Raw genomic sequence first — 27513 nt, forward strand, 5'->3', positions numbered from 1 at the left:
ACACAACAGTAAAATCAGTCTGTATATGCAGCATAGCATGTTTGTCATACTCACTGTGGAACTTAAGGGGTTAATTCTCTGCATTGTGTAAAAAGTCCATTTTATCCTGTATACACAGATATCTCCCCCCTGCACGGTCTATCTGGGGAGAGTCAGCTAACACAGGCAGAGTAGCCGACCTGCACATACATGCTCAGTTGTGTCTTTTATGCTGTAGAGATAATTTACTTGATCAGAGCTAGCCAGGTCAAACATATACATATATATATATATATATATATATATATATATATATATATATATATATATATACATATATATATATATATACATACACACACACACACACACACACACACACACACACACACACACATACATACATATATATATATATATATATTTATATTTATATGCAGTATTTTAATGTAAAAATTTGATTTCTAAGCTGAGTTAGTAACACTTTAAATTCCAGTGTTAGTTGCCTGCCTCTCACCCCATCTCAGATACTTCATCTCAAAGTTCAGAGAATGCCCAGTTATAGGCTCCATGCACACTGGAGCTCATAAACGGCCGTTCTGAATGTCAGATTTCTGGCAGGAAAACGCTGCTTTAAAAACGCAATTTTATCAGCATTTTGCATTGCCGTCAATGCACGTTTAGCGGCGCTAGCTTTTAACTGAGTTTCTCTGCCTCTATTCAAAATCAATGGTTCCCTATGGGAGCCCATTGATTTGAATAGAAGTTGCAGCGCAAGTCGGATCATCATGATCCGACTTGTGTGGTGAGGATGAAGGGGAACCGCGCCACAATGGAGAAAAAAAAATTGACGTGGGATTCCTCCCTCAGACAATACCAAGCTCTTCGATCTGGAATGGATTTTAAGGGGAACCCCCTTCGGCGAAAAAACGGCGTGGGGGTCTCCCCCAAAATCCATACCAGACCCTTACCCGAGCACGCAGCCCGGCCGGTCAGGAAAGGGGGTGGGGATGAGCAAGCGCCCCCCCTCCTTAACTGTACCAGGCCGCATGCCCTCAACATGGGGGTAGGTGATTCAGGGCAGGGGGGCACTGCGCCCCCCACCTCAAAGCACCTTGTCCCCATGTTGATGAGGACAAGGGCCTCTTCCCGACAACCCTGGCCTTTGGTTCTCGGGGTCTGCGGGCAGGGGGTTTATCGGAATCCGGGAGCCCCCTTTAATAAGGGGGCCCCAGATCCCGGCCCCCACCCTATGTGAATGAGTATAGGGTACATCATACCCCTACCCATTCACCTGGGAAAAGTGTCAAAAATAAAACACACTACACAGGTTTTTAAAGTAGTTTATTAGTCAGCTCCGGGGGTTTTCTCTTGACTTCGGGGGTCTCTTCCTTCTCTGCGCTCTCTGCTGTCTTCTCCCGCTCTCCGGTTCTTCTGCCGGGCTCCTCCCCTATGTTCTGCTCTTTTGCTGCTCTTTTGCTAGCGGTGGCCCGGTCTTCTCTGTCGTCTTCTCCCCTCTGCTCTTCTTCCGATGTTGACACGACGCTCTCTCCCGCTGTAATGCCGGGTGCGCGTTGCGCAACGACTTATATGGCATGGGGTGTGGTCACCAGGCAATATCATCTGGTGACCGAGCCCCCTTATGACATCACCACCAGGGGCATGATGTGACGGTGACATCATAAGGGTGTGAGGTCACCTGATGACATCACACGGTGACCACGCCCCGTGCCTATAAGTTGTTGCGCAACGCGCACCTAGCATTACAGCGGGAGAGAGCGTTGTGTCAACATCGGAAGAAGAGCAGAGGGGAGAAGATGACGGAGAAGACCGGGCCACCGCTAGCAAAAGAGCAAAGATAGCGGAGGAGCCCGGCAGAAGAACGGGAGAAGACACCGAAGACCAGAAGAGGCCGAAGAGCGCGGAGAAGAAGGAAGAGACCCCTAAAGTCGGAAGAAGACCCCCGGAGCTGACTAATAAACTACTTTAAAAACCTGTGTAGTGTGTTTTATTTTTGACAAAACAAAACAAAACAAAACAAAAAAAAAAAAATGTAAAAAAAATAAAAAAACACGTCTGGGTTTAAAAAAAAGGTCAGGTGCGTGTAAGAATTAAAATAGCTGAACCAGGAAAGAAAAACATGTATTTTGATGCTGCCCACCAGGCCTTGAACTACATTTATTAGAAGCTCCTCTACGAAGTAAAAAGGTAATATGTGATGATGCATATAGGGATTTCAGCAGCCTCCCATTTAAATATCAAATCCTGCTTTTAGACTGAAGTTTTTCTCCTACATTTCAGTGAAAGTCCCTTGTCAAATGAAATACTTCTTCACTTTCTGCAGGTTAATGAGAGACTTGTGCAAATGTGTTAACAGATTTGAAGAGAATAGAAGAACGGCCATTGCTCAGTCACTGTATGGCCAGGATATCATTAGAATATTCAAACACCAGAAGCCCACTGGAAGCGGTCTTGGCCTCCTCCCAGATATAATTACATAATCACCCAACTGTGAGGCCAATGTTTAAACCACTCCACTCATTAATTCATAGAGACATTCACCTCCCACACCACTCCTATGCTTTCCTTGGTGGACAATTCTGCCTTTATTTAATGAATGAATAAAGTTTAGAAAAAGGAAAATTACCCCCCCCATTGCAATTTTGTAGACTTCCATTGAATTCCCAGGTTTAGTGGGCCTAAGAGAAGAGATTGTGGACTATGTAAATTACATTTTTATAGGAAACCAATAAATACATTTGGTGCCAACTAACCGCTGAGCTCATCTGTCATGCAGAAAGCAAGCACAGATCAATTGGTAATTCTGTCTCCCGAGTAAAGCTGGGGCTACACTGGCAATTAAATGTCTTTGCTGCTGACAGATTAAACTACTTGTGGGCCATATCCTTATTGCAAAATATTTAAAGCAAGGTGCTGCTAATATGATAAGGGGTAAGAAGTAGTTCAATTAAAAGGGCTCACTACTCATTCATCCATCAGTAGAAAGAAGCTGCCAAGTGATTTAAAGAATCATTTTTTAGATCAAAACTGAAGAAGCAGCAGGATTCAAATTTGTGTGTTACAATCAGACAGAATGCATGGTAATGTATGCTACACTGTGCAGCTATTTTAAACAGCATCCCAAAACAAATGAAAGCGAGCCACCTGTATGCTCTAAAAGAAAAAAAAGAAAAAAGAAAAAAAAAAAAAAGAAGATGCAGGTTTATTAAAACTTCTGTTGCCATGCAACAAACTTTGAATGGACCGTGTTGCCATGTGTTTAGTTTTGAATGGTTTGCCTGATGACAACACGTGTGTGGGTACAATACTGTGAATATGACCATAGGCCGGGGGTCAACCTGTAGATCATGATCTACCAGTAAATCGCAGGCTTGCTGACCCCCCAGAGCATCAGAGTCCAATGCAGAATGACTACTTGTAAGGTTGGAGCAAAAGACACATAGGCCTCCTCTGTAGTGCTGGCTCCTGTCCCATGCGGAGTGATACCAACTGCACTCCACCTCTTATCCCAGCTAGTGGTATCCAGAGTGGTACCAGCAACAGGAAAGAGGAGAGCTTCAGGTCAGTGTGCCTGAAGCAATACGGGTGCAGTGTACCTGCAACTTTCATGCGTGTTTGCTGCGCTTAGCCATAGACTTCTATTATACCCTGCGGGTGCACTTTCTGAATGCAGGAGTTTTGGTGCGCTTTCAGTGCAACACACCTACAGGTTAGAATAGAAGTCTATGGCAAAGCGAAGCTAAGCAAGGAAAGCTGCAGATGCTGCAGTAAACCGCAGCACATCAGTGTAAAAGCAGCCTTATAGGGGCTTATAACATTAAGGGTTAATTTACAGTTGCAGTTTTGGGGTGGTAAAACTCCCATAGTTGAGAAGTGTTCTTATCAGCCTCACTCCAACCTCCCCCCCCCCCCCCCCTTAACTGCAGTGGCCAGAAGTGTACACGTGTTGCAGCCACAGCAGGAGTTATATGCCCTGTCATACCCCCCGTCAAGCAACACAGGGGTTAATTCCTGCTGCAGCATGTGTACACCTTTGGCTGCTGCCTCAGCTACTAAAAGGGGTAGGGATTGGGGGGTGGCAAAATTGAGACTCAACCGCAAGGTTTTACCACCCCCCAACTTTGTGTGCATGAGCCTTAAGGGTGCCACTGCTGAATGCAACTAAGGGCTCATTCGCTCAGGTTCTGCTCCTCTGAAAAGTGATCAGTGTGTTTAACAGGTGGTGAGGAGGCGATATGTTGCCCGATTTAAAACCATGATTGCCGTGCAATGCATGCAATTGCAATATGGTAATTAGAGGTTTAAATCAGGTGTGAGGAGGTGACGCTGGGCAACACTTGGCCCAGATGATCTTTGACTTCTCCCATGTTGTTCAGTTAGATCTCTTTAAGGTTGCCTATCCCTGCCATAGGTTGACATAACATGTTTCACTACTCAAGCATCAAGCGATTATATGTCTAAATGTGTGGGTCGTGTCCTGTTTCAGTATGTTTATTGGGCTTTTAGAAATAAACAAGAGATCACAAAAGCAAAATCATTAAAGGCCTAGAAAATGGGTGATCACCACCGATGAACAGTAAGGATCAGAACTATACTAACCAAAGTAATAGTTCTAAAAACAGGGCATGGTACTAAAAATAAACACTGCAAAAAATGGCATGTCCCCAAAATCTGCATGTCGTCACCAGAGGGAAGGCTCTTCTCCTGCAACCGTCCCACGTAGGAAGCGACGACGTGATCATGAATAGTGAGGAACTAGAGAGAAGGCGAGGAGAGCAGAAAGTGTGGGTCGAGTTCTAAGCTGGCTACACCTGTTAAAATTTGATTGTACAAATCGCCTTTAGAATAAGCCTACCTATCCCCCCCCCTCTCAAAAAAAAACAAAAAAATAAAAAACACCATTCAATTTAGGACCAATCAATCTGGTCCCCATAACACAATTTTTCTTAAATTTAAAAGAAAATTTCATATTAGATTGTAATGTGTGTGGCTAGTTTTATGCCTCAATTAAAGTTTCATGTCATTATAATGGTGCGAGAAACCACCTTAAGCAGATGGACCTCTCTCATATCTGCACCACCCTACTCAGTTTGCATTTCAAAGTGAAGGAAAACCACTACACAGAGTAGGTAAGTATGACTTTTTTTTTTATTTAAAAAAAATAAAAAGCCAACGTTTACATTCACAAGGGTTTTGTGCAGGGAAGATCAGCACCTGAACCCAGAGAAGCTGGCGGCTGATAGACTGGGGTAATATAAGGCATTACAATGGCATTAAAAGTTTACCAGTATTGTGCATTATATTTAAAATGTATATATCCATGAGGAAAAAAAAAAAAAAAGTCTTAGCCTTTCGTACTGCTCTGATATAAAATATTTATATCTCCCCCCTCAACCTTCATGTAGTTTCATGTCTGACTCCAGGTTAAAGAAGCTCGTTTGGCTGTACTTCTCCTGTGGATCACAGGAGTGCAGTTCGTTCTGCACTCCTGTGACACGTTTTCAGCCTGCTGTTGGCTGACGTCAGAGTCAGTCAAAGCTCGGGCAAGATCACGACAATGAAAATCGGGATCCGCACACATGCCTGGACCGCCACCCAGCTCAGCCTCTCAGCGAGAATAAACTGTCTATTTCATAACTTTACATAACAATTATACACCACGCTTTTTGTGAGGTTTTCAAATCGATTAAATCTAAATAAAATCGGCCAACTGATTATAAAACTTATTGTTAGTTGCAGCCCTAGATAGATCTTCATAGAACTGGCTTTTCTTGCCTTTAGTAAAGTATAAATGACATACTCAGAGACCCCTCTGTCGTTAAAGCCAGTGACAGAGAAGCAGGATAAAAGGATTCTGAGACAGAAGGTCTGGCCTGCTGAAAAGAGATCAAGGTCATCTCCTAGTACATACATCTGTGTATCAGGTTCTTCTGGGCCAGTTTGGTGCAATGAGAATCACCGGTTCCCTCTCTTGTTCTATTTTACTGAGCAGTTGAGGCAAAATTCACACTGAAGGAAAGGCACAGATTAGCCTAAACTGAGACCAGGGAGCGATCAAGGCATCCAATGCCAATACTAGGTCCTAACCACAAACAGGTAATTTATTGTTGAATCTGGAGGCCAGGACATCCAGAACCCCAGTATACAAGTGTAGGTGCAATGAACTGGAAAAAGCAGCAAAAAAACAACCCTAACCCATAAACTGGTGTGTAGGAAGGAAAGAACCAAGTATGTGTCTCTAAAAGAAAACATTTAAAACTTTAAAAAACATCTCGCAATATAAAATACATTCAAAAGGCAGGTGCATGAAAAAGCCACAATGGTGGATATATATAATACAGTATAAAGAAACTCTGTATATACAGGAAAAAAGTCCAAAGGTCCAGGACGAGGACAATAAGTCTACATATAGTGCAGCCTTCAACGGGAACTAAAACCGGGTTCCAAATCCTGAGGAGAAGCACAAAGAAAGAGAGGCGCCTCTGGGTGTAGACTTAAAAACAATGTATTCATACATAAAACTTGAGTCAATCACATTCACATTTAGGAGGTCATCAAAAAGCATGAAAGTATGGAATATCCATCATGGAGGGTGTCTTCAGGTCGGTCATAAAGCTCCTGCCTGCTTGCTGCTCTGCCGTCAAGCTTGACGAAGGGGCATGGCTGTCACGTCACTGTAGCCCGTACGCCCAGGAAACGCGTCGCTTGCCAGTGACGTCATTTCTCCTCACCCGCTATCCACCTGCGCTCCGAGCCTCGTTTTGGTTCCTTGTTGTCACCGCGGCCGGCTTAAACATCACAGCGGTGCTTCTCCACACACAGGCAGAGCAGCAAGCAGCCAGGAGCTTTATGACTCACCTGATGACACCCCCTATGATGGATATTCCATACTTTCATGCTTTTTGATGACCTCCTAAATGTGAGTGTGATTGACACAAGTTTTATGTATGAATAAATTGTTTTAGTCTACACCCAGAGGCGCCTCTCTTTCTTTGTGCACATCCAGAACTCCCATCTCCAACATATCAGGATGAAGACGTTGGGGTAAAAATCTCATTCTCTCTGTCCAGGAAATGATGCCTGAGGTAATCTGCCTTTCAGTTGTCCACTCCATGAAGATAGGCATCTGTTATCACCTTTCAGTGATATGGAAAAAATGAATTCACCATTGTCAATCCTGGGTCGGAAATCCATAACGCTAGGCAATTCCTTGCTTTGCTAGATAGAAAGCATGGGTAGATCAAGGTGCTTGTTCCATGGCAACAAGCTGTTGCGTTGAGAGAGGTCTCCAATGAAATTGGGCAGCCAGTCAAGAAGGCCACCATGAGACCCAGGACCACACAGAGGGGCGTCTTCTTGATTTTAAGTCCTAAATGCGAGAGAGCGAGAATATTTCAGGAGAACCGACGTCAGGATGGATGTTATTATCTAACTGGAAAGCCTACAGCCTGTGAATTGCCCTGTGACTATTTGCAGATAGCTCCTACCCAATCTAAGAACAAGAGCAGCTGCCCACCAATCACTTGTATATGGTTGCAGTCTTGCAGCCACAGTCCGCTATCTAATGGATTAAAAAAATAAAAAAAGAATTAGTGGGTATAGGTAAAAGAGCAGCTGCGAATTGCAGACTTTAAGTACTATATTTATTACTGACTTATCTCTGTTTAAACTAGGGGTCTAATGAAGTCCCATAACACAATTTCTTCATATGCAAACATACTGACTGAATAGTCAGACTTTAATATCATATTTAGGTAATTTCAGTATTGAGAAGGATATTAAAATGGTCATAATGGTTGCTTAACAAGGTCCACAGAAGAGTCTCCTTACAATTAAACACAGGAAGCAATGCTGGAATACCTTGCTAAACCAGATATTCATGCTTAGATTTTGATCACCCTGCCTTCTGTTATGAGCAAAGCCACCCTCCCATTTCGTTCTAAACTGAAAAGAATTTATAGCAAGGTCAGTGGTACCAACCTCCACAATTTTGCAATGTTTGCTTACCATAAACACTTGAAACATATTCAAATTCCTTTTTTCGAGTTCAAAGTGCCCTTGATAAAAAAAAAAAAGTTCCAGAAGAGTTACATGCTTACCTTGAAATCTATTTCATTCTCTTTGCAGCAGGAAATACAGCTTACTAGCAGCACAACCAAAGCGATGAAACTGCAGACAGAAAGCAACACCGGGAACAAGGGAACTTGACTGCTTGCAACTTCTGAAAGTGAAGCAAAAAGAAAGCGAATGTTAGCGATGACAGCAGTTTATAGTTTAGTAAATCACTGATGGCATGTCCATTAACAGCAAGTATAGTAAAGTAAAAATTTGCCAAAAATAAAGCCTGTCATGATTATACAACACCACAGGTGTGGAAGAATTTTGTTAATAAAACCATAATACAAAAATCTATGGGGATGTACAGTATCTTGCAAAATGACACCACACAGAAAAGGATCATTAAAGTAAACTAATTGCAGCAAAAAAAAAAAGGGATACATATCCTTGCTTTGTTTATGCAGCTGGCAGAAATACATAAACTGCAGCACAAGGATAACTGTGCTTTTAAAACACAAATTTGTATTATTTTATTAATCCAGTAATACCAAAGAAACTAACTAGGGTTGCACAGATACCAGTATCGGTGCAGCTACTAAGCAAGTGTACGAGTACTTGAAGTTATAATCGTACAAATGCTCCGATACTTGACCCGATACCTGTGTCCTCAGCGTAGCAGGTGGGCCGGGCAGCCTTACAGTTGATCGGTGCTGGCAGTTACAAGCACCGATCTCCCTGTATACCTTTCAGTAAAGCCGCTGACAGCTGCTTCTCCTCCTCTCCCTCCCGCGGCTGTCAGCGGTTTTATTGAAAGGTATACAGGGAGTTTGGTGCTTGTAACTTCTGGCACCAATCGTCCCGACTGTCCCACGTGTCCTCCTCCGGCTAACCGGGGCTGCTCTGTTCCCCCCTCTGTGCTCCCGGTCCCACCTGTCCTGAATGTGTCAGGATTGAGAGCTGAGGAAGGAGCCGGTAAATGTCATTTACCGGCTCCTTCCTTTTCTGAATGAACAGAGGCAGTGATTACTGCGTCTGTCCATTCATAACTGAGCATTGTAAACTGCGATGCTTCAGTTTATGAATGAACAGTCTCTTGTCCATTCATCTTCAGTGCAGCTGTGGTTGCAGGGAAAGGGACAGGGGAATTTGTGTCCTCAGTCTCTTTCCCTGTCCCTGTCTCAAAGGGGAGATGTCAAGGGTCTGTTTAGACCCCCGATATCTCACCAAAGCCCCCCCCCAACAAGGCTGATAAAAAAAATAAGAATTTTAAAAGGTTAAATTGTAAAGATAAAACAAACACCAACACCATCCACTCCCCCCCGCCCCAAAAATAGAAGGCATCTCACTGCCCAGGACACTGCTAATCACTTCAAAGATAAGATTTATACAATTTGTGATGAAATCTCCACTCTACAGGTATCTCCCCCAGTTAACACCCCATGTCAATAGGTACAATTGACACTCCCTTTATTCAAACCTGCTACTATGGACGAATTTGCTAAACTCCTTTCTAATCCCCACTTAACCACCTGTCCCCGATTCCCTTTCAAATACTACAGTCACCCTCTGAATCTATCCTACACTCTCTAACCCACATCTTTTATCTCTCCCCCTCTTCTGTCATCTTACCCAATGCTCTAAAACATGCACTGGTCACCCCCATACTTAAAAAGCCATCCTTGGACTCTACCAATCTACGCCCTATCTCCTTGCTCCCCTTTTCCTCTAAACTCCTTAAACGTCTGGTCTACAACTGAGTGACCACCTCAAAGAATAATCTTCTCGATCCCCTTTAGTCTAGATTTCACCCCCAACACTCCACAGAAACTGCTCTTCTAAAACTCACAAAAAATGACCTAACCGCAAAAACCAACGGACACTCTTTCGTATCACTTGACCCTCCCTCCTAGATTGTAAGCTCTAACGAGCAGGGCCCTCCGATTCTTTCTGTATTGAAATCTATTGTAATAGTACTGTCTGCCCTAATGTTGTAAAGCGCTGCGCCAACTGTCAGCGCAATAAAAACCTGTATAATATAATAATTAATAAAAAAAAAAAAAAAAAAAAAAAAACTACTGACAGTCCACGCCTCATCAGTGCTGCATATTAGTGCCACTATAACATGACATTTAAAAAAAAAAAAAAAAAGTAATCGGTAATAGCGAGTAATTGAAATAAAAAGAAAAAAAAAAAAAAAAGTTGTACACAGTCCTAAAAAAGTGTCATCAGTGCAACCCCATCTGTAACAACTGCTTTACCTCTGTCTTCTCTTATTTTACAGAGCCAGGGCAGTGCGGATATTGCTCTGTGTACATTCAGCATGGTCTACACTAATTCGCAGTTGGCAAAATACAGCATAAGGTGCAGCGTGCCTGCAGAGAACTGAACAGGACAATGCATTTGGATGCGCATTTTACTTTTCACAACAAGCGATCTAGAATCCCAACAGACAGGATAGGCAGTACTGGAGGAAATTTGGAGAACCTCTCTTCTTGCAATTCAGTTCTCTAATAAATTCAATTAATGCAATAGATCAGAGGTCTCCAAACCTTTCAAACAAAGGGCCTTCAGACTTTAGAGGGGCCGGCTTGTTACCAGTAGGGGTAGAAAGTTCCCCATCCTTGGCATTAGTGGGAGGAACAGTGCCCCAAGTGCCAGATAAGACCTAGGCAAAGGGCCGCAGTTTGGAGACCCCTGCAATAGAGTATACCAAACCATTAACCAAATTGCTATAGACACCAAACAAAATGGGGGAATTTACAGAAACTGGAGCAGACAGAATCTAATGCAATATGCATAGTAACCAGATTATAACTTCAGCTTCTTCATTTGAGCTTTGAAAATGAAAACTAGAAGCCGATTGGTTGCCACACACAGCTGCACCAGATTAAGACTGGAGCAGACACAAAGTTACATTAAACCTTCACATTTTTACATTGTTTTTACACCGAGCAGCCCCGATCCTCCTCATCTCTGTATCATCCGAGGCCAGTGGCTGGGTATATGTAATGTAAGGGTTTAAACCACTTTTGAAAAAAAAAAAAAAAAAAAAAAAAAACCTTAAGGCTGCAGGACCACCTTAAGCTGGCCATAGATGGATCGAAATTAGGCCAGTTCAGCAGGGACTTGCCAAATTTTGATCCATGTGTGGCTGTGCCTGTTCAAAAATCAATCGTTAGATGAACTTCTGTTGAACTGTCTTGCTGGGAAATGTTCTAAATTAGCTGGATGCAGCCACTGATTAGTGTATTCTGACAGCAGGAAGAGTCCCTCCTGTCAGAACAAAATGTTGATTGGCAGCCTCAGCCATGTGTGAAGGGGGAATTGTCCCTTCCCTCCAATCAGCTCTCGCTGAGCTTTGCTGAGTGTAATTTTCAGCTCTTTGCCCCCTGCTTTCTGAAAGCTCAGACAAGATGTATAAATTCTGCACTTTGAAGGAATGTAGAGAAGAGAAAGCTGCAGATAAACAGGTACAACTTATGTAGGGGGATTGGTTTCATCTCTGCATCACCTGAGGTTGGTCATTTCATTGGGTATGTAAGAGGTTTACAAACCACTTTAAAGCAGCACTCATGACACATACAAAAACGGTACAAATGAATGCAGTTTTGAATAGATTAATAGATCCCTAAAATATTATTTTCCATAGATGTTTTTGGACAAATTTTAGTGTTTACAGGATGCAACAAATGTATATGGATGCTTTACAGTAGTCCTAGTGCAAAAAAAAAAAAAAAAGCAAGCATTAGATTAGAACATATCACACTGGATTGTGTTGATGCATCATATTAGGCAGATCACATTCCAGAGGTGGAGTAACAAAAAAGAAGAGCAAGAGTAGAGGGGAAAAGGAAAGATAAAAAGGAGGTGGTGGGATAGTTTAGCAAATGACAGACAAGAATCACCTAATAAAAAGGTAGATGACCCACGAATAATTGCCTTTGAATTATAACTATAGACAAAACCTTTTTTTATTTCAAGTTTTGGGTAGAGTCGAGATGGATTAGAAGTTAGTACACCTGTTTTTTTGGCCATCACTGCCTGAGCCCTTCTCTGTGTGCCCCGTTTATCATCATGACCGATAGTGGAAGTAACAGAAAATCACAAGTGTCGGGATGTCACCAGAACAGGAATAGAGGAAAAAAAGTCTTCCAATAGGCACACTAGTTTTGGCGATTCCCTCAGTTTGGATCTTCCCGTTTTTACTTGACTTCCCATCTCCTAGCCAAATCTTCCCAATGGGGACACAGATGGCAATAAAAAGTGACAGGTGTTATGACCCTCGCTTACTCTGTCTAAATGGAAAAAAAATAAAAGTTTTGCTGCTAGCTCTACATTAAATTTGGCCATACTGTCTAAGCTTTGCTGTTAAAAGGCTCCGAATTTAAAGTGGTGTTCTGGCCGAAATTGTACTATTTAAATAAAAATACCCCTATAATACACAAGCTTAATGTATTCTAGTAAAGTTAGTCTGTATACTAAGGTCTGTTTTGTTAGTTTATAGCAGTAGTTTGTTATTTTATAAACTTACAGCAGGCTGTGGCCATCTTAAGTGTGGACATCTGAAGCCAGACTGTATTTCTTCCTGGATCTCGTCCTTGCAGATCTCGCACATGCTCAGTGCAGCACAAGCAGTGTAATAGGTTTCAGGTCAGGTTTCCTTAGCAACGGCAGTGTCAGAGGAAGTTGCCACCCCTTCCCAGAAGGCATTGCAAACAGGAAATGATGCGATGGGCCACGGCCAGGGAGGAGGAAGTGAAAAATAAATACAGCAGATATACAGTAGGTGCTGAGAAATTTTTTTTTTAAATATCCAATTCGTTTACAGTGCACAGTTTAGTGAGGGATGCTGAAGAGTTGCAAAAGTGGGTAGAACTCCACTTTAACCTCAGACAGCTTGGTTACGTTTTCCCAACTGCCTGTTTTTGTAGCCATTTGAAAAGTACAGTGAGAGAAAAAAGAAAAAAAATATATTTTGATCCCCTGCTGATTTTGTACGTTTGCCCACTGACAAAAATTATAAGTTTCGAAAACAGATTTTAACAGTGAGACAGAACAAAAATATCCAGAAAAACACATTTCAAAAAAGTTATAAATTGATTTGCATTTTAACCACTTAAGGACCGGAAAGATTTTCCCCCTTAATGACCAGGCCATTTTTTGAGATACCGCACTGCGTCGCTTTAACCGATAAATGCGCAATCATGTGATGCTGTACCCAAAAATTGATGTCCTTTTTTTCCCCCACAAATAGAGCTTTCTTTTGGTGGTATTTGATCACCTCTGCGGTTTTTATTGTTTGCGCTATAAACAGAAAAGCGTCAACTTTGAAAAAAAATATATATATTTTTTGCTATAATGCGTACACAATTTTTTTTTTTTGAAAAAACAATTTTTTCAAAAGTTTAGGCCGATATATATTCTTCTACATATTTTTGGCCAAACGCACGCAATAAGTGTATATTGATTGGTTTGCGCAAAAGTTATAGCATCTACAAAATGGGGGATATATTTATCGCATTTTTATTTATTTATTTTACTAGTCATGGCAGGGATTTGCAATTCTTAGCGGGACTGCGACATTGCAGCAAACAGATCGAACACGCAACACTTTTTTGGGACCATTGACATGTATACAGCGATCAGAGCTAAAAAATATCCAGATTACTGTATACATGTCACTGGCAGGGAAGAGGTTAACACTATGGGGCAATCAAGGGGTTAAATGTGTTACCTAGGGAGTGTTTCTAAACTGTGGGGGGATGGGACTGCCTGGAGGAGGAGACCAATCGCTGTTCCTAATCCATAGGAACAGATCAGTCTGCTCTCTCCTGACAGAACGGAGATCTATCTATTTACATTGACAGCTCTCCGTTCTGTCTGTTGGGAGCGATCGCGGGTGGCTTGCGGGGCATTGTGTGCCCCCCCTAGAGCTCTTAAAGTGTCCGGCATACAGTTACGGCAATCTGCCCAGGGGAGCCAACCTGCCACAGTATAACTGCGGCGGCTGGTCCTTAAGTGGTTAATGAGTGAAATAAGTTTTTGATCCCCCCCCATCAGCAAGATTTCTAGCTCCATACAGGTAACAAGCTGAGATTAGGAGCACTCTCTGATCCCTGGTTCACATCTATGTATTTTTAGTGCTTTTTGCAGATTTGTATTACAGTCTATTTAACATGGTTTAATATGGAACACAATCTGTAGTGCAAATCTGCAAAATGCAAAAAGCACTTAAAAATGCATGGGTGTGAACCAGGCCTTAGACCCCTTTCACACCGAGGCAGTTTTCAGGTGCTTCAGCGCTAGAAATGGCACCTGGAAATTGCCTCCCATTCATTGCAATGGGGGCTTTCACACCGGGGAGGTGCGCTTGCGGGACATTATAAAGTCATGCAAGCAGCATCTTTGGGGTGGTTTGGGAGCGCTGTATACAGACCCTTTCAAAATGGGCAGTGCTTCCGAAGCGCCTAAAAAGTGCTTCAGAAGCGCCACAACACAGGAGTTTTTAACCCCTTCTTTGGGGTTAAACATGCCCCTTAAACAGCGGTAAAGTGTCGCTACAAGGAGCGTCGCTACAACGAGCAGCGCTTTACCGATAACGGCCGGAGCTTTCAGTTTGAAAGCAGCCTTAAAGGCAATGCACCTAATCTCAGCTTGTTACCTGCAATAAAGACACCTGTCCACAGAAGCAATCAGATTTCGATCTCTCCATCATGGCCAAGACCATAGAGCTGTCCAAGGATGCCAGGGACAAGATTGTAGACCTACACAAGGCTGGAATGGGCTACAAGACCATCGCCAAGCAGCTTGGTGAGAGGGTGGCATCCCTTGGTGCGATTATTCGCAAATGGAAGAAAACAGAAATAACTGTCAATCTCCCTCGGTCTGGGACTCCATGCAAGACAACACTTCACAGAGATTCAATGATCATGAGAACAATGAGGAATCAGCCCAGAACTACACAGAAGAATCTTGTCAATGATCTCAAGGCAGTCCCCAAGAAAATTATTTTTTTCTTCTATGGTCCCCAAGAAAACAATTGGTAACACACTACGCCATGAAGGACTGAAATCCTGCAGCGTGCGCAAGGTCCCCCTGCTCAAGAAAGCACATGTACAGGCCTGTCTCAAGTTTGCTAATGAACATCTGAATGATTCAGAGGAGAACTGGGTGAAGGTGTTGTGGTCAGATGAGACCAAAATTGAGCTCTTTGGCAGCAACTCAATGTGTTTGGAGGAGAAGGAGGAATGCTGTCTATGACCCCAAGAACACAATATCCTCACCGTCAAACATGGAGGTGGAAACATTATGCTTTGGGGGTGTTTTTTCTGTTAAGGGGACAGGAGACAACTTCACCGCATCAAAGGGATGATGGACGGGGCCATGTACCTTTAAATCTTGGGCGAGAACCTTCTTCCCTCAGCCAGGGCATTGAAAATGGGTCGTGGATGGTTCTTCCAGCATGACAATGACTAAAACACACGGCCAAAGCAACAAAGGAGTGGCTCAAGAAGAAGCACATTAAGGTCTTGAAGTGTCCTAGCCAGTCACCAGACCCATAGAAAATATGTGGAGGGAGCTGAAGGTCCGAGTTACCAAATGTCAGTCTCGAAACCTTAATGACTTGAAGAGGATCTGCAAAGATGAGTAGGACAAAACCCCTCCTGAGATGTGTGCAAACCTGGTGGCCAACTACAAGAAACGCCTGACCTCTGATTTTTAACAAGGGTTTTGCCACCAAGTCGTGTTTTGCAAAGGGGTCAACATACTTATTTCACTCATTAAAATGCAAATCAATTTATAACTTTTTTTAAATGGGTTTTTCTGGATTTTTTTTTTGTTATTCTCAGTCTGTCTCTCACTGTTAAAATAATCCTACCATTAAAATTAAAGACGGATTTTCTCTTTGTCAGTGGGCAAACGTACTGTACTAAAATCAGCAGGGGGATCAAATACTTTTTTCCCCTCACTGTATGTTATCAGGGTGAGGTGATGCTTAGCAACCAGGTTTCACGAGTATGGGATTCTGAGTGTAGTCTAGCCACTTTAGCCCCGGACCATTTGGCTGCTCATAGACCAGAGCACTTTTTGCGATTCGCCACTGTGATGTGGCTCCCAAACAAAATTGACGTCCTTTTTTCCCCAAAAATAGAGCTTTCTTTTGGTGGTATTTGATCAACTCTGCAGTTTTTATTTTTTGCGCTATAAACAAAAAAATAGCGACCATTTTGAAAAAACACGCACAATTTTTTACTTTTTGCTATAATAAATATCCCCAAAAAACATAAAAACATTTTTTTCCCTCCGTTTAGGCCGATATGTATTCTTCTACATATTTTTGGATAAAAAAAAAATTCCCAATAAGCATTTGATTGGTTTGCGCAAAAGTTATAGCATCTACAAAATAGGGGATGGTTTCATGGCATTTTTATTAATTTTTTTTTTACTAGTAATGGCGGCGATCAGCGATTTTTATCGTGACTGCGACATTATGGCAGACAGATCAGACACTTTTGGCGTGATTTTGGGACCATTCACATTTATACAGCGATCAGTGCAATTAAAAATGCATTCATTACTGTGTAAATGTGACTGGCAGTGAAGGGGTTAACCACTAGGTGGCGCTGTAGGGATTAAGTGTGTCCTAGGGAGCGATTCTAACTTGGGGGGGGGGCTATGTGTGACAAGACACCGATCGCCGCTCCCGATTACAGGGAGCTGTGATCAGTGTCCTGTCACTAGACAGAACGGGGAAATGCTTGTTTACATCAGCATTTCCCCGTTCTTCCTCTCCGTGAGACAATCGTGGGTATCCCTGTGGACAGAGTCCGCGGAACCCGCGATCACGGCGGGCGTGCGCAAACTGCTTCTTAAAGAGCAACGTACAGGCACGTTAATCTGCCTGTACGTGCCCTTCTGCCGGCGTATATCGGCGTGAGCTGGTCGGCAAGCAGCTAGACAAGGGTCCCCCCCCCCCCCAGAGGTTTCTTGGGATTCCTTGAGCAATGAGGAACTTCTACCTCTTCAAGTCCCCACTGACATCATTGATCTTTTTAGCGATCTGTGAGGGGGTAATCCATCCCAATGACCACAAATGTAAGGAGCATTCTTTCCACTGACTATCACACTAATGTATCATGAGTTGTAGATAGTCATTTTTAAAAGGGGTTTCCCTTTGAGACCAGAAAGTTATTTCAAGGGTTATTTATGCTGAAAAGGTTAAGAAAGGCTGATCCAGACCCCCTTCCAGTGTTCCTGTAATACTGGGCAGGGCCATCATGTGTGTAGAAAGATTGCCTGCTCTGTAGAGTTTTTTTTTTTTTTTTTTTTTTTTTTTTAATGCAGCGTTAAATACCTGAAAAGTGCCTGTATTGCTCTGCTGTACAGGGGACTTCAAGAGGCTGATACCAAGGCCGGGTTCACACTGGTGTGATGCGGGAAGCCTGCAAATCCAGTGTGGGTTCCCGCATCACACAGTGGTTCACACTGAGATCTGCAAACCAATGGGGATGTAAAGTTAATGACACCCCCAGATCGGTTTGCAGATCGCAGTGCAAACTGAAATGGTGCAGGAATCTGATAGCATAGGTGTGAACACCCACGCGATCCATTTCCAGTGCGGACCACAAAAAGGGTTCGGCACCATTTTGGTGTGAATCCAATGTGATGTGAGCTATACAGTTTGTATGGCTGAAATTGCATTGCACAGACATTGCATGTGATCTGCACAGAAATGCGGTGTGAATCACATCCAATATCTGTCATCCCACAAGTATGAACTGGGACTAAGACTAGGAGAGGGAGAAGCAGCACAAGGAGCAGTTCAGCTGTGCAAACCACGTGCTGACAGGAGGAGAGAGCAGAATGATAGGGAAATGAGCTCACCAGTCTGCTTTCCCTTCTTTCACTGTCCAGTCACAGGCTGGGGGGGGGGGGGGGGGGGGGGTCGGGGGAGGACCAGACCTATAAGGCTGGGTTCACACAGAGCAAATCCACTGGACAGACTGCACTAGCTCAGTGGGGGGGTCGCTCCGGCGATCTCCGCTGAGCAGGCGGATGACAGGTCCGCTCTGCTCACTGTGCAGGGATGGACCCGTCAGAGCTCCGCTGTTCTCTATGGGGAGATCGGAGGAAAAACGGACAGCCTGTCTGTTTTCATCCGAGCCCATCTGCTGGACGGATGGCGAATGTATCACCATCCGTCTGTTTTGAGCGGATCTTGTCATATCAGATGGCAGGCGGGTGTCAGGGCACACATCTCCCCTGACATTCGCCCGCCCATAGAAGTCAATAGGTGGCCTGCTCGGATCTGCCCGGGCCGGTCAAGTGAAAGGGGCCTAAGTATCAACTGCAGTAGAGAAAATCAGATGTTCTACTCTGCCACACAGAGCTGTGTAAATCTCAGGCCTGTTTGGATAGAAATAAAAATCCTTAGGCAGGTTAAAAATTTGCCTGGAGTTCAGCTTTAAGTGCCATTTTGTCTTGGCATTGCAGTAGCACATAACACAGGAAAGAATAAATCTAAAAATAGAGATGACGAATGATTATATGTCGGTGATTTCAAAGCAGATGCAATGCTAATTTACATATAAATCTGCCTTACAATTGCTGGTTTTTCCATTTATAGTAAACATCAACCTGGGCAACTCCGGATAAAAACACAAAATGCACTATTGGTAGGAGAGTTTATGAGCGTGGAGAAAAACGCTCCAAGAAACTCTAAACGCTGAAGCTCAAGACACTTAAGCCCCGTACACACACGACCTGAAAATCGTACGAAAAATGCCGCATTCGAATCGATCGTACGATAATTGGAATGTTAGTACAGAGCTTTCGAGAGCCGATCAGGACAGTTCATCCGATATTCTATCAGACATGCACGGAAATTTTTTTCCTACGATGCCAGATCGTACGATTTTCGTTTAATCAGTACACCTATCGTTCGAAATGCAATACAAATGCATTACAACACATGACATCACTTCTGAATTTTTATGCTGTCGTAAGAGAATTTGTGACTTTAGTAAACTCGAAAAAAGGTTATGCTCATAAAAGCTTAACCACTTGCACTTTTACCCCCTTTCTGCCCAGGCCAATTTTCAGCTTTCCGTGCTGTCATACTTTGAATGACAATTGCGCGGTCACTGTATCCAAATTGAATTATCACTTTTTTTCACACAAATAGAGCTTATTTGGTGGTATTTAATCACTGCTGGGATGATTTTTTTTTTTATTTTTTTTTAGCAAAGGAAAAAAAACAAAAAATAAAGTTTTAGTCTGTCAGTAAATTTTGTAAATCAGTCACATCTAAACCACATCTTCCACATTTAAATGAAATTGGGATCTGCTTGCCGTCTCTGTGTATGTGTCTTTGGTATGTGTCCTTCTCTATCTGTTGCCCTGTGTGCATAACCATGACGTTGTTTTTGTTGCTCTGGACTATCTTACCTAAGTTTTATGTGTTGATCTTATCTTGGCCTCTGGCCTCTTGCAATTCTGACTTTAGAAGCAAAAGGTCCACTTTGATTGTTAGGCATTCTTATATTCACTCATGATTAACGAACTTCCACCCCACCCTTACAACAGTATAAATCTGAGCATCCTTAAGGGGTCAGCACATTGCTGGGGGAGCACATTGCAGGGGCTTCTATCCTTAAGGCTTCTATCTCTAAGTGATTCTTTCTACAAGTGATATGTACTTCAATCTCTGCACTTCAGCGATTGCACGAAGCAAACAAACATAACAAACTGCACTGGAAAGCACCTAACAGACTGCAGGTGACCCTGTCTCTCTATTAAGCTCTCCTTCCACTCTGTAGCATGCGCTCTCTACCACTGCTTCTGACACTCGTGTCCTCTCTCCTCAAACTCTTACCTTCACTCCTCTTCTCCACCCCCCTGCTTATACATATCACCCTGCCTTCTGTCCTCTCCCTACTACTGTTCCTACCAACTCTTGCTCATTCTACATCCATATACTGATAAAACCTCCAGGACTCTGAGACATGTCCCTTCATATAAATCACATTCCCACATTACCTTCCTAACCTCTGATGACATATCCCCAAACCCTGGGCCACCATCATCAGTCTTTGCCCAACGCTTCCATCCCTCTACACCCTCTGGCAGGAGCCGCAACCCACAGAACTTTGTCTCTATTCCTCTTCTTTCCAAAATCAGCCCCCCATTTTCCTGTGCCCTTTGGAATGCAGTCTAACAAACTGACCGCCCTCCATGACCTCTTTATCACAAATTCCTTTAACCTACTTGCCATTATTGAAACCTAGCTTCATTAATCAGATACTACTTCTCCTGCTTCCCACTCCCATGGGGGCCTTCTCTGGATTCACTCCCCCAGACCAAGTGGACGGAAGGAAGGTGGAGTGGGAATACTTCTAGCCCCATACAGCACCTATCAGGTACTTCACCCACCTCCCTCTCTGACACACTCCTCTTTTGAGGCACATTGCATTCGTCTATTCTCTCCCATTTCTCTAAGAATTGCTGTCATCTACCGGCCCCCCCTGGACCAGTATTAGCCTTCCTTGAGGACTTCTCTGCCTGGCTACCTTACTTTCTCTCTTCTGAAATCCCCATAATTATTCTCGGTGACTTCCACATCCCACCAACACTAACACTACTATTACTTCTAAACTTCTCAGTAGGGCTGCAACTAACGATTATTTTCATAAATCGATTAGTTGGCCGATTATTGTTTCGATTAATCAATTAATAACCTTAAAAAAAAAAAAAAAAGTGTGGTGTATAATTTAGTTAATATGTAAAGTTTTTTTAAAAAAAAGGCAATTTATTCTTAAATATCTCTATGCAGTGGAAAATAAAAATAGCCAACTACGTATATGGTTAGGGAGCAAAATATCTAATCCACTCTGAGAATATCAGACAGAAGAGATATACTGTATATACTATGAGAGGAGATATACTGTATATACTATTAGAGGAGAGAGAAGAACGCTCGTTCGATTTTCTAATCGTTAGTGGGGTCAAATCGACGTTCATTTTCAACCACAGTAATGGGAAAATTTGGAAATAATAAAAAACTTCTTGGTGAAAGGAATTATCAGACAGTGTATGTGGTTTTCGTTCAGAAATTACAATTATTTTAAAAACCATGTTAAAAACAAGTGAAAATTTCAAACATTCTTTCATTCATCGAATGTACAAAGATTTTTCGTCTGAATATTATCATCTGAAAATTGATTGGTGTGGCCAGCATAAGGCTTGGTGCACACCTATGCAGTTTGCTTTTGATCCGTTTCTGCAGTGCTCTTTGCTGTGCGTTTTGATTTTTGCACACGTGATTTTTGCTGCGATTTGCGTTTTTGCTTTGTTTTTGGCCAATTTGTTGTTGGGCAGATTAAAAAACACAAATTGCTGCAAAAACGCATTACATGCTTTTCTGCAGCTTCTCCACTGAAGTAGGTTGAACCAAAAAAGCACCGTTTTGTGTTAAAAAAAAGTCACTGACGCTTTTCAAATACGCAGCGGCTGAAAAAGCATAGATGTGAACGTGTCCCATAGGAAACCATGTAAATGGACTGTAGTGCGTTTCTGCAAAAAGCACCAAAAAACACATAGATGTGAACCAGGTGTAAGACGTTTAGTAACATAATGGAGTTAATAAAAATACGAATATTAGCCCTTTATAGTACAAAAAAAAGCAAATAATCACTACTGTAAGGGGTTCATTTTTTTTTACTGTAGAACTGTGAAAGAAATAGTTACAGTAGCGATTGTTTGCTCTTTTTGTACTATAAAGGGCTCACTTTCGTTTTTTTTAACCACATTATGTTACTGGCCGATTAATCGATTATGAAAATAGTAATCGATTAATTTCATAATCTATTAGTTGTCGATTAATCGATTAGTTGTTTCAGCCCTACTTCTCAGTCGAACCTCATCAAGTGACCTGAAGCAATGGATACAGGCTCCTACTCACTCCAACGGCAATACCCTTGACCTTGTCTTCTCCTATCTGTGCACTCCGTGCAACCTTTCCAACAATCCTCTCCCACTCTCTGATCACCACCTTATTAGTTTTGCTCTCTCCCAGTCTTCCACCTCCTCTCCCTCCAACCGCCTAACAGTTACACATAGAAACCATCGCCACCTCAACCCTTCCCTTCTCTACTCTGCTACTGATCACCTCTATGACAAAATCTCACCCTTGTCCTGCCCCAACCTAGCCACTTTCATCAACAACAGCTCACTGTCTTCCTCCCTAGACAAGCTTGCCCCCCTCACTACATGCAGAATTAGGCCCCGACTGCTACAACCCTGGAAAACAGATGACACCAGAAGTCTCAGAAAACGTAGCCGCACTCTTGAGCGCCTATGGCATAAGACTAAGTTCCAGGAAGACTTTACACAATATAAATCTGCCCTCCTAAAATACTATTCCTGCCTTCACACTGCCAAACAGACCTACTTAATCACACTCATTAACACCTTCTCATCCAGTCCATGTCAACTCTTCTCTACCTTCAACACTCTACTCTATCCTCCACCCACCAACTCATTCACTGCCCAGGAGATCGCCAATTACTTCAAAACTAAGATTGATACAATTCATGAGGTGATCTCCAATGCGCAAAAACCTCCCCCATACAACACCCAAATGTCCACAGGTACAATCATTACTTCCCTCATTCAACCCTGCTACCATTAATGAGGTTGCTAAACTTTTATCTAACGCTCATCTAACCACCTGCCCCCTGGATCCTGCATCCTCGCAAATGCTACGCTCACCCTCTGACTCAATTCTACACTCTCTAACTCACATTTTCAACCTCTCCCTCTCTAGTGGCATCTTCCCAAACTCTCTAAAACATGCACTAGTCACCCCCATACTTAAAAAGCCCTCACTGGACCCCACCAATCTTAACAACCTACATCCCATCTCCTTACTCGCCTTCTCCGCCAAACTTCTTGAAAGACTGGTCTACAACCGACTAAGCGACCATCTGACCATGAATAAACTTCTTGATCCCCTTCAGTCCGGATTTCGCTCTCAACACTCCACGGAAACTGCTCTCCTTAAAAACTCTCAAATGACCTACTAAACGGCTAAAACCAGTGGACACTATTCTGTACTACTTCTCCTGGATCTCTCTGCTGCCTTTGACACAGTGGACCACCCCCTCCTCCTAAATAAACTCCACTCCTTTGGTCTCTGTGACTGTATTCTTTGCTGGTTCTCATCCTACCTATCCCTCCGCTCTTTCAGTGTCACTTACAACTCTACTTCCTCTTATCCTCTTCCTTTCTCCGTTGGGGTCCCCCAAGGTTTTGTTCTTAGACCTCTCCTTTTCTCAATCTACACCACCTCCCTGGGTCAGTTGATTGCCTCCCACGGCTTTAAATATCATCTCCACTCTGATTACACCAAAATCTATCTCTCCACCCCCCAGCACTCTCCATCTGTCTCCTCACACATTACCCTAACTTACCAGCAGATATATCAGCCTGGATGTCACATCACTTCCTCAAACTCAACCTATCCAAAACTGAGCTCATGATATTTCCTCCCTCAGATGCCACTTCCCCTGATTTCTCAGTCAATATCAACGGCTCAACTATCAACCCATCCCCCCACGCCAAGGTCCTAGGTGTAATCCTGGACTCTGAACTAACCTTTCGGCCCCACATTCTATCACTATCCAAAATTTGCCGTCTCAACCTCCGCAACATCTCCAAGATACGCCCCTTCCTAACCAACGTCACCACAAAGCTTCTAATCCACTCCCTGGTCATCTCCCGCCTCGACTACTGCAACTCCCTCCTCATTGGCTTACCTCTAAATAGGCTATCCCCACTTCAGTCCATCATGAATGCTGCTGCCAGGCTCATCCACCTCACAAACCGCTCAGTGTCTGCTATACCCCTCTGCCAATCGCTTCATTGGCTGCCACCCAGTCACCGAATTAAATTCAAGATACTAACTATAACTTACAAAGCCATCCATAACCTGGCCCCCAGCTACTTCCCTAACCTAGTCTCAAAATACCAACCTAATCGTCCTCTTCGCTCCTCCCAAGACCTCCTGCTCTCAAACTCCCTCGTCACCTCATCCCATGCTCGCCTTCAGGACTTCTCCAGAGCCTCCCCCATCCTCTGGAATGCTCTACCCCAATCCGTCCGATTTTCTCCTACTTTATCCACTTTCAGACGATCCCTGAAAACTCATCTCTTCAGAGAAGCCTACCTGGCCCCCACCTAACAACTGCACATTTATCTTCTCAATCAGCACATCACCCACAGTTATTACCTCTTATATCTCTTGACCTTCCCTCTTAGATTGTAAACTCTAAAAGGAGCAGGGCCCTCCGATTCCTACTGTATTAAAGTGTAGTATTTGTACTGTCTACCCTCAAGTTGTAAAGCACTACGTAAACTGTTGGCGCTATATAAATCCTGTATAATAATAATAATAATAATAATAAAGTAATTTTTCTCCTTCACTGATGTGTGCTGAGGCACTGATATGCCACACTGATGGGCACCGCTGGGCTGTACTTTAATCAGGGCACTGATGATCAGTGCCCTGATTACCTGTACATCTCCCCTGTGAGGAGATGCTGCTGACCGGCTCTCCTCACCACACACTGTCAATGTGAGCCAAGGAGAGACGATAAACGGCACTTCCTTGTTTACATGTGACCGGCTGTGATTGGACACAACCGATCACAAGGGTAAAGAGCCGCATCATTGGCTCTTTACCAAGATTGGGATCACACTATGTCTGAAGAATATGGCGTGGGATAACGGTGGTTCTGGGGCGCCGCCATATGATGGCGTCCCAGAATGCATGCACATACCGCCTGCCCTCATTTTACTATACGGTGGGCGACAAGTGATTAAAGGAGCTCAAAGAAGCTCAATAAAATTTTAGTGCACAAGAGGACAAAAAAGTACAAGCTTCTTCAAGCTGAAATAAAAGCTCAAGTGCCTATAAAAGCAGCTTTTTTTTTTTTTTCTTTTTTTTTTGAGCTGCTGCGTGCCCTAAAAGTCATTCATAAAATGCGGGCGATCATGGTGTGGAGCCTACAGTCTTCACAGGTGTTTATTTTAAGTAGTAGTATAGTCATAGTAAGTCATCTCCCTGGTTGAATGCTTCAAAGTCCCAAACCTCACCCATACTTTTCATAGTCATAGTAAGGTCATACTGCTGCTTTAGAAAAAGTGGTTAAAGCGCATTACAGTATGTTGAGATGCACAAATCGGAAGAGAATATGAAATCCTGCACACACACAAAAGTGATTGCGAAGTTTTACAGTATATTCAGAAGTTACTGCAGATAGAGCTGTAAAAAGAAACAAATTTTACAGAAGAGCAGCTAACATATTACCAAGAATCTGACAAAGTGAGCAGTTTTGCATCTGTGCCCAACTAAATCATAATGACAGTACAGTACAGCACAGCTTAAAACTATTTAAAAAAATTGTTTTTTTGGATAGAGTAGCGAGGGATTAGAAAATCTGTCAGATCTTTATTCCTGTCTGTGCCCCCCCCCCCCCCCCCTTAGGGAGATTTGCCCTCTTTATTTGTCCTATTCGCCACTAAATTTTAGGTCATCATCAGAATGGGTATAGAGGGGAAATCTGCTAATGCAGACACTACATTTGGTAACCACCACAAATTCCTTCACTTTGAAGGGATTTCCTCACTTCCTGTTTTGGCTAGGGGACAGGAAGTGAAGGGAAATCTTATGTGTATAACGTTGGTTGATATACTGGTTTATGTATTACAGAAATGTTCAGTAGATGGTTATATTTTGTATGAAGTTCTTTGCTCACATGTGAGATTACCATTCTAGATGATCATATTTGAAGTCCTCCTGAAGATGTGTTTTTCTGGCAAAACACGTAAAGGCAGTAACAAGGTGGATGTGGATACTCCCCCATACACAATATATGGCATGTTTGAGCCTTTGGGGAGCCCTCTCAATGGAATAGAGATTTTATACATTTTAATAGCAATGCATTCATGTATTTTAAACGTATGCTGTTAAAATTTCTAAATATTATTATTTTAGTCTGTGTCCTTATGAACCAATAAAGTCCACTGTCCTTCCTGTCGTTTTCAAACAAAGTCAGTTAGCCAATCAGGGAAGAGAGGGGGGCGGGCCAGGTCAGGGTCCGTGTTTCAATGAACACAGGGAGCTTTGACTCAGCTCGGGTGCCCCCATAGCAAGCTGCTTGCTGTGGTGGCACTCAACAGGAAGGAGGGGCCAGGAGCACAGAAGAGGGACCGAAAAGAGGAGGATCTGGGCTGCTCTGTGCAAAACCACGGCAACTGAGCAAGTATAACATGTTTGTGATTTTTACAGGAAAAAAAAAAAAAAAAACAAGACTTTACAAATCACTTTAAGATGACTTAAGATTTAAAGATGACACTTTAAGATGACTTTTAGTGACTTAGATCTCACACTTCTGGGATTTTTGTGAAAAATACCCTTGAATTCAGCTTTAGGTCCCTTTTCATATTGGTGCCTCTGCTAAGCGGAGGACCCGATGACAGGTCCATGTTCGTTCCACTATGGAGAGTGGACACAGACACAGTCCCACTCGAGACTATAATGCAAATTCAATCTGCCAGAAGGACAAGGAATAAAACCACCATCCGTCTGTTTTTTTATTTTAAAAGGTACACAACAAAATACAATAGTATTCTGTGGTTCGATTAAGTCCGCCTGTGAGTTTTTCAGTCTTTTCTATGGAGCAGCAGATGTCAAACCACCGCCATCTGTTCCAATAAAAACAGACGGATGACTACCCATGCCCTATAGGACTTATGTCATCGTTGACTGTACCACCTTTGGAGTTTTGACATATTATCACTGTCTACCATTATGTCATTATCTTTATTGCAACATCGTTTTTCTAAGGGTGTGATTGCCCTTAGACTTGAGTTATATCATAACAATGTGGTATTTTATTTTTATTGCATTTCATTTCTAGTGTAATCTGCTCTTTTGTCTATACCAATCAATGTTTTCATCATGTGTTGACATGTGTTGTCCTACTATTGTGTTCTGTTGCATACCTTAAAATAAAAAAATAAGATGTATGGTGGTCCTATTCCCCATCCGTCCAGCAGATCGGATTGGATGGCATTGGATGAAGACAGACAGGAAGTCAGTTTCCATCCGATTGCCCTATAGAGGAGAAGAGCGGGACGGTGTTTGTGTCTGCTCTGCATAGTGGAACGGACATGGACCTGTCATTGGGTCCCCCGCTGAGCAAGCAGATTCCGCTTAGCAGAGGCACCCATATGAAAAAAAAGGGGCCTACAGCTGAACTCTGGGATTTTTGTGAAAAATACCCTTGAAGTGTGAGATCTAAGTCACTAAAAGTCATCTTAAAATTGTCATCTTTAAATATTAAAAGTGAACTCCAAGTCATCTTAAAGTGATTGTAAAGTCTTGGTTTTTTT

General features: G+C 42.9%; 1 protein-coding gene across 1 annotated transcript in view; it reads right to left on the bottom strand.

The window, feature by feature from the left end:
* Positions 1 to 27513, bottom strand: part of LMTK2 (lemur tyrosine kinase 2) — a 181808-nt gene that overhangs the window by 109504 nt on the left and 44791 nt on the right. Inside the window, exon 2 of the mRNA XM_073591007.1 lies at positions 8100 to 8221. Within this exon, the coding sequence (XP_073447108.1) occupies positions 8100 to 8221 (122 nt within the window). The remainder of the gene's footprint in view (positions 1 to 8099; positions 8222 to 27513) is intronic.

This window comes from Aquarana catesbeiana, linkage group LG06, assembly GCF_042186555.1.
Source record: "Aquarana catesbeiana isolate 2022-GZ linkage group LG06, ASM4218655v1, whole genome shotgun sequence".
Classification (NCBI taxonomy): Eukaryota; Metazoa; Chordata; class Amphibia; order Anura; family Ranidae; genus Aquarana; species Aquarana catesbeiana.